This window comes from Polistes canadensis, unplaced genomic scaffold (genome assembly GCF_001313835.1).
Source record: "Polistes canadensis isolate GaletaPanama2010 unplaced genomic scaffold, ASM131383v1 scaffold_142, whole genome shotgun sequence".
In the NCBI taxonomy this organism is placed as follows: domain Eukaryota; kingdom Metazoa; phylum Arthropoda; class Insecta; order Hymenoptera; family Vespidae; genus Polistes; species Polistes canadensis.
The window spans coordinates 38,452-46,607 of NW_014569689.1; the positions used below are offsets into that span (position 1 = coordinate 38,452).

At 35.5% G+C, this 8,156-nt stretch overlaps 1 protein-coding gene across 5 annotated transcripts in view; it reads left to right on the forward strand.

Moving 5' to 3' along the window:
• The window catches only part of LOC106788512 (GTPase-activating protein CdGAPr), a 42,542-nt gene extending 35,743 nt beyond the window's left edge, over positions 1-6,799 (forward strand). For all 5 annotated transcript variants that reach the window (XM_014751828.1, XM_014751827.1, XM_014751829.1 and 2 more), the window contains 6 exons: positions 356-493; positions 578-982; positions 1,273-1,603; positions 1,697-2,030; positions 2,132-3,056; positions 3,136-6,799. In XM_014751828.1, coding sequence (XP_014607314.1) covers positions 356-493; positions 578-982; positions 1,273-1,603; positions 1,697-2,030; positions 2,132-3,056; positions 3,136-5,676 — 4,674 coding nt within the window. In that variant the 3' untranslated portion in view covers positions 5,677-6,799. The remainder of the gene's footprint in view (positions 1-355; positions 494-577; positions 983-1,272; positions 1,604-1,696; positions 2,031-2,131; positions 3,057-3,135) is intronic.
• Positions 6,800-8,156: the final 1,357 nt, after the last annotated feature.

Sequence of the window (8,156 nt, forward strand, 5' to 3'; positions counted from 1 at the left end):
CCACCTCACCTAACAACAAAACGTACGTGTTCTCTCGTGGAATTCTTTGAACGAAAAGGAAAACGAAAAGGAATGTTTTAAAAAGGGAGAGAAAAAAGAGGAATTTGGCGCCTTCCTTGGTCTATTTAAAGATTAAAACTATATAAAAATATTCTGCCACGTGGATAATAAAATACAACAACAACAACAACGATATACAAATACAAATAGAAACATATTTTTCTTATTTGATTTTATACTTTAATAGAAGTTTGCACCATTTATTATTTGATTTTACTTGTTGTTTTCTTTAAGACACTGATATTATATTTCTGTAATTGTAATTATTAACAATTAGTTATGTTTTCTGACGCAGGGATTAGGATGTAACCGAACGGACGACTTCAGTACACCTGTTAGTTCTGGTAGCAACATGGGAAGTATAGCAAGGTTTCCTAAACTCGACGAGTGTGCCCACTTCCATTACGAGCACGTGGAATTGGGTACATTGGAGGTCAGTTTATTTCCAAACAAAAAATTATATTCTTATTAAACAATAATTCAATTGAAAGAAAATTAATGTTTAATTCATTTGTAGGTATCCGTAAGCGATGGCAGCAACGAAACAGACACCTATGCTGTTAGGGTAACTTCCGGTGACGCATGTTGGACCCTACAACGATCCTACGACAATTTCGTAATGTTCGACAAACAATTGCATCGATGTATATTCGATAGAAAATTTTCATCCCTGCCTAAATTACCCGATGCAAGGCCTAAATTACATTGGGTTATGATAAAGGATTACCTCCAAAGATTCTCACGCCTAAATCACGAGGGTCTTAATTGCGGTCCCGTTTTAAATTGGTTGCAATTAGACAACAGGGGTAGAAGGATACTGGTACCGGAATCAGATTCCTGTCCCATAAACACGCCAGCTGTTGCAGCGGCCTATGCTGTTAGACCTTACGTTGCACAGGCCCAGGATGAAATCTCATTTCAGGTTTAGATTTGATTTTTTCTATTTCTATTTCTATTTAAACGTACGTTCGTTAGTTAGTTTCCTATATTTGGACTAATGATTTCCAAGATAGATCGTTCAACAAGTATTACAATTAATTAATCCGTAATGGTTGAGAACTACTGATCTTAAATGATTTTGTTTGTTAACTTGATACCTGTTCTCTGTTTCTTTTTTTTTTTTTTTTTCTTTCTTTATACCCAGATCTAGTTTTTTTTAATTTAACATCCTGTATGTATTAACATGGGTACATCGTAAAACGTATTTTACAGGTCGGAGACATGATCTCGGTGATAGACATGCCACCACCAGGTGAAAGTACGTGGTGGCGTGGTAAACACGGATTCGCAGTCGGCTTCTTCCCAGCTGAATGTGTCGCGGTAATCGGAGACAAAGTTCCACGTCATTTAACAGTCTCGGCTACGGTCAGATCGAAATTACCGGTAAAACCGGTGCTTAGAAAGCACGGAAAATTAATTGCCTTCTTCAGATCGTTTATCTTGAACAGACCGTCTAGGAGAAGGTTAAAACAATCTGGGATTTTAAAGGAACGCGTATTTGGTTGCGATCTGGGTGAACATCTTTTGAACTCTGGTCAAGATGGTAAAACATTAACATTATTATTATTTGATTTGATTTGATTTGATTTTGTTAAAACTTTTAATGTGGTTTTATGATTTCTTTTCAAATATATAGTTCCAACGGTTCTAACGTGTTGCGCCGAATTCATTGAAAACCATGGCCTCGTCGATGGTATTTATCGATTGAGCGGTGTCACCTCCAACATTCAAAGATTAAGAAATGCGTTCGACGAAGATCGCGTTCCAGCATTGCATTCCGACGAAAGTATCTTACAGGATATACACTCCGTTGCGTCCCTATTGAAAATGTATTTCAGAGAATTACCGAATCCCTTGTGCACCTATCAACTTTATTCGACATTTGTCAGCGCCGTTCAAGCAAATACCGACGCGGAAAGATTGAGACGAATGAGAGATGCCGTTAGAAAATTACCCCCACCACATTACAGGTAATTCATTGTTAATTGTTATTAGAATACGTTGAACAAATATAGGAATGATACACGATTAAAAAGTCAGTCACGTTTAATATATATTTGTTTGTGTGTAGAACTTTAGAATATTTGATGCGTCATCTGGTAAGAGTGGCAGCACGTGGCTCGGAAACTGGGATGACACCGCGAAATGTTGCAATCGTTTGGGCACCTAATCTTTTGCGATGCAAAGAATTGGAAGTTGGTGGGGTGGCTGCCCTACAAGGTGTAGGAGTACAAGCAGTGGTGACAGAATTTTTGGTCTGTTACGCTGAATTAATATTCGGCGATGGACCGGTCGGTAGGCCAAAATCTTTAGCCATAACGACACCTGCTCGTTTGCTCAGTTTGGAGGAAGCACGAAATAGGAGTGTGAGAGGGGAACCAGATTATATTGAAGTTGGTGCGGGTCCAGCAGGTTTGCCATTGCATTATCATACGGTGATAGAACTGCCACGAAAGAGAAATGGCTCGAAGCGTTCACCGTCATTAAACTGGAGAGCTTTGTTCGGTAGAGGTGGTTTGGGTGGTACCAGAGGCAAAGCCAGACAAGTTGGCACGCCACCCCAAATAGAAACGGTGCCAAGTTCCTTAAACTCTTTGCGACGATTGAGACCAGTCAAAAGTGCGGATAGTTTGGATGGCGAGGACAGTTTGGGTCCATTATTGGGACCACCACCGGCGAGACCTTGCGGTCATAGTAGATCAGTATCTCACGATTCTTATTTCGATCATCTGGCCGATGCACCCAATCCTACATCGCCACTCGATCTTTCGGAGATCCAACTTAATTTTGATCTCGAGGAAAGAGAGATGAGAATGTTTTCGGAAGAGGAAAGTGCTGGAGTTGCTTCGGTCGAAGCATCACCTCGACGACAGAGGACGGAAGGTACTCAGTGTCCCCCAGTTACCGGAGGTTCCAAAAGAAAACGATCGAGACTCGAAGAACGATTGCATTGTGACGTCGAATTACGTTTTATCGATAGTCAAAGTCCTGATCAGGTGTGTGTTTCTAAAATAACGTGACCACAAATCTGTCAATATAATATTCTAATCTATTTAATATGGATTTATTTTTCAGGTAATGGTATCAGCAGACGTACACAACATGGAAACACCATCGCCGTTACCAACTCCAGGTTATTTGCCATTATTATCCGAAGCATCGACTCCTTTGACTCCGGCAACGTTGCAAGGAACTTCAAATTCGACTTCACCGATACCAGTTAATAGTCCTAGAATTAGTTTTCGAAGTTTTACTTTGCCGTTAGAGATAGACGACGAACAAACCAATACGAATAATAATTTGAACAGAGCTAGCGTGTCTTCCGATAAAACATCCGACCCTAGTCATAGGTTATCAGTAAGTTTAAACGAACAGAATAACGCTAAGTCTTGCGAAATAATACGTAGCTACGATAGACACGAGGATCATCATTATAGTAAAAACACTATAATCGAGTCAAACAAAGCTCGAAATAACGAAGAGTCGACGGACGCTGGAATATCTGATATTCCGGATCAAGAAATGACCCCTTGCGAGAGGTTAATATCATTGTGCAGCGAAGTTGAATCAAGTAGATTGACTTCACCCTCTAAAGACATAACGGACGAGTCCGAATTATGTCAAATGGAGAAAAATCAATTGAGTATAGATAAGAAGGATACATCGAATGTTAAAAAGAAAGAAAAAACCCCAAATAATAATAATAATAATAATAACAATAATAATCATCATCATTATCATCATCGATCAAATGATATACAGAATCAAGTAATGATAGCCGAAAATTCCGATTTACACGGGCAACATTTATCCAACACAACTGATCTTGATTCACCGATGTCTTGCGAACAAACTTTGGAAGATCTGCCGGATTCCGGTTTCGTAATATGCGATAGTTCCGATAAAATCTTTACAAATACGGAAACGCAACCTATGGTTACCACGACTAATGATTCTGGGGAATGGGTTATCGTCGAGAGGACAACTGGTTCGATTACAACACCCAGCAGCGAATCGAGTAGTCCTAAAGATCCTTTAGAGGGTACAATGAATCCTGCCATTGCTACGGAAGCACCACAATTGAGATCAATGTCGGAAAATATTTCACGAACTTCTTTGGATCTTACTATGGGTTCTACCGTAGACACGGACACATCTTGCATCGGTGCTAGCGATTTAACCGAGAGTCCTGTTCTCGCACAAGTTTCCGGTGACATGACGTGTGATGTTAACGATGTCAAAGATTACAAAGATTTCGATGAACATGACGACACTCAGAGACCATCAACCACCACATACACCAACGAATTTACGAATGATTTACCTTCCCTATTACAAGATCAAGACAACGGTAACGAAAAAGTTTGCGAGCTCAATATAACCGACATCGAATCTAATCAGGAACCGTCCGAAATGAAAATTGACAACAATTCTTCTTTCGTTCGTCTTGACAACAATACTCATTTACAACAGGGCAATAAGAAAAATCAAGAAAACAAAAGAACCGAATGCGAAACCGATATGACGAAAAATATGAAATTGAAACAAAAGCAACAGGAGATACAAAGATGTTCACAACAATTGGACAAGAATAAAGAAATCTGTGGAATCGGAACGGAAGAAGAGGATGACGACAAAGATGATATGTCCAACAAGTGCCAAAATTTCGATGTCAACAAAATATCTCAGAAACAACAGAATCAGAGTACCCAGAATAAATATATTACGAAACACGATAATAAAGAGAGTCCTAAAAGAAACAGTATACGTCATTCGCAATTAAGAGAGAACATAGAAGTTGTCATACCATCGGAGAACGCAGCTGAACCATGTGGGATCGCACACGTACCGGAAGGTGCATCCGAAGCAATGCCATTGGACGATTCCTCGTCATTTTCAAATGCATCCTCACCAGTGGACGATTCAATAGTATTACGAGATACTGCTGCCATTTTACAAGAGTTAGCATTGCAAAGATTGTCAGGTGGTATGGTTGGTGATTTGTCTATTCCATCTAGAAGAAGATACGAAACCGAAAACGTTGTCAATCGTGAACGCAGAAGTTTTGATTCCGAGATAGGTCGTGAAATAGTCAGGGAACGGAAAATGCGTCAAGAATTGGATTCCGCAAGGGGTAAATCTGAGGAACCACCTGTTAATATAACGAGCCATCATTTGCCACCATGTTTAAGGGCACGTCACGCGAGGGCAACTCGTGCAGCATTGAGCAGATCCCTCGACGAGGCAAAATTCAATCAAATGACCAGCGGTGATTCTTCCTTACCTGTCAAACAATCATCGAATGATGTTGTTCAGCATAGTTCGACACCTAACGTTGGCACCGTTACAACAAGCAGCAACAACAGCAGTAACAGCAATTCATCGTCCAATTGTTCCGAGAAAATTCAATTGAAAAATCTCGGTGGCCTAGATTTGGGTGACCCACAGTGTCGAGAAAGAATAGAAAAGTACAAAGAGGAAAGGCGGACGTTTCTAAGGGACAAATATAGGTCCGAAAGTTTTCGCGGTATGTCCTCGAAATCCGAAGGTGATGGTGAACAGGCCTTGCTCGCCAGATTAAAACAGAGAACTTCGACTAGGCCATCATTTCATTGACACTGAGCTGATACCAATTTCTGAACACTATTATCTTTCATCTTTCTATCTTTATCTCTGTCTGTCTCTATCATCCTTCGTCTTAGATTCAATTTATGAATATATGAATCTGCTAAATATATTAATGCTGCCGGATCCATTGCTTTTAACTTTGGAAATTATATTTTTTTTTCTTTTTTGTTTTGAGAATAAGACTCGCGTCTCGTTGTTTTAACGAGATTTATTATTTGTTCATTATTTTTTTTTTTTCTTTTCCCTTTTCATTTGTCTTTTCAATGATGATGATGATGAGAAATTGCACTGTCTAACATTGAACGTGCAATATTAAATATTAATGGTTTTTTTTTTCTGTTTTTTTTTCCCCCCCTTATCCCTTCCCTTATATAAATACTTCCTATAATTTATTATGCGATCGCGAGTGTAACCACATTTTCCTTATTTTGTCTTTTTCTTCTTTTTCTTTATTTTTTTTTTTACTACATTGTTATAAGAATTTTTAAACGATAAGAATATTTTTTAATGATAATATTTTCCCAAAGAGATAAGGTACGCGCGTCTAATCGTAATTTATTGTGTTTTTATTGTTATATTATTATTATTATTATTAATAATAATAATAATATCGGCTTCTATATATTGTACGTTTTTACTTGGAACGTGTATGTACCAGGGAGTTATGCGCGTGTATGTGTGTTGGTGGGTGTGTTTGTGCGTGTGTCTCTTTCACCATCTGCGGAATTGCATTTTTAATTGATTAATTAATAAAATAATTAATTAATTATTATAGGAAAAAAAAAGTATTCGAGTGAGGTGCCCCTCCTCCTCCTCGTGTGTTGGAATTCGTGTAACGAGAATATTTTGTTCAAACACGCTTCTCTTCTTTCGCATTTTTATTGTAGATTAAAAGAAAAGAGAAAAGAAAAGATAAGTTAAGAAAACAAAAAAAAAAAATAGAAGAAACAAATGGATGGCGTCGTTATGCGTTGTTTTTTTTTTTTTCATTGTTGAACAATTACTGATTTTTATGCTTAAAAAAAAGAGAGAGAAAAAAAAATAGATGAAATATCTTTTTTATATTGATATATGAAATGCGTGTTGAGATTAGTTTCTTTTTTTTATATATATATATATATATATAAATAAATATTAGCAAAGATTTTTTACCAAGCGCCTTATAATTCATTGTGCTTATGCGAATGATTAGTTTTTTCTTTTTTTTATTGAAAATAACGCGAGTTTTGTTGCTAAACGTTATAATTCGATCTCTGATACACAATTTATATAATTTAGATCGATTTGATATGTTTTCTTTTTTCTTCTTCTTCTTCTTCTTTAATTATATATATATTATAAAAAAAAAAACAAAAAAAACAAAAATGGAAAGAAAGAAAAAATGTGAATTATGTTAAAAGTTTGCTAAAAAGTGTAACAAATATGTTTATGTTCTTTTGTGGACTGGTCCACCCGATAGATAGATTTATAATAATAATAATAATAATAATATAGTAAATAGCTTTTTTTTTTGTTTTGTATATGATGCTCTTCATTTTTATTTAGTCTCTTTATATCTATATATATAAAAATAAAACACAAAAAAGTATAGAAAAGAAAAAAGAAAATAATTGAAGAAACACAAAAGAGTAATGCATATTAATGATATGTAATATGTATGTACACACATACACACGGTGTTTTATGTTTATTTATATATTTGATTTAATAAGCAAGATATTTTTTACGTGATACGCGATTATGAAAATTTACACTGTGTTCTTTGGTACCAATTTTTTTCGTCTCGAAAAATATATATGATATTATTTTAATTTTAAAATAAACACTAAAAATAGAAAATAATACAAGGATTATTAAATTGTATACAGGATGAGATGAGTCAATGAGAATTATTATAAATTATATCTATATTGGGTTTGTATATTATAAAGAGGGTGGGGTGGGGGGGGGGAAACAAGGGAAAATGTTTTGAAAACATTGTGATGGATTAACGTAGAATTATTGAATTTGATTTATTGTTTAAAAATACCTTTATGTGGCCTTGAATTACTTTTTCTTGATCAAAATGCACATCGTGTTTTCATTTAAATCTATATTATTTGTTTTTTCTGTTTATAAAATTAAATACCATTTAAAAGGGATAAAAAATTCTCATCAATTCATCCCCGGTATAAAAATAAAAAGTCGTAATAATAATTGAACATAAGATTTAGCATGATTAAAATTCGTCGTATTGGACGGATCTGAAAAAAAAAAGGAATGAAATAAGTTACGATTATAATTCAAAAAAAAATGTAATTGATAAATAATATTCTTCTTCCCATTTAAATATATATATCTGTCGCGAGGAAAAATTGTTAAAAAGTAGAAAAAAATAACAACAAAAAAAAAAAACAAAAACAAAGCTAAAGTGATTAATATCGTGTGCTATATAGTGAATTGATTATTTCATTTGAAAAAAAAAAAAA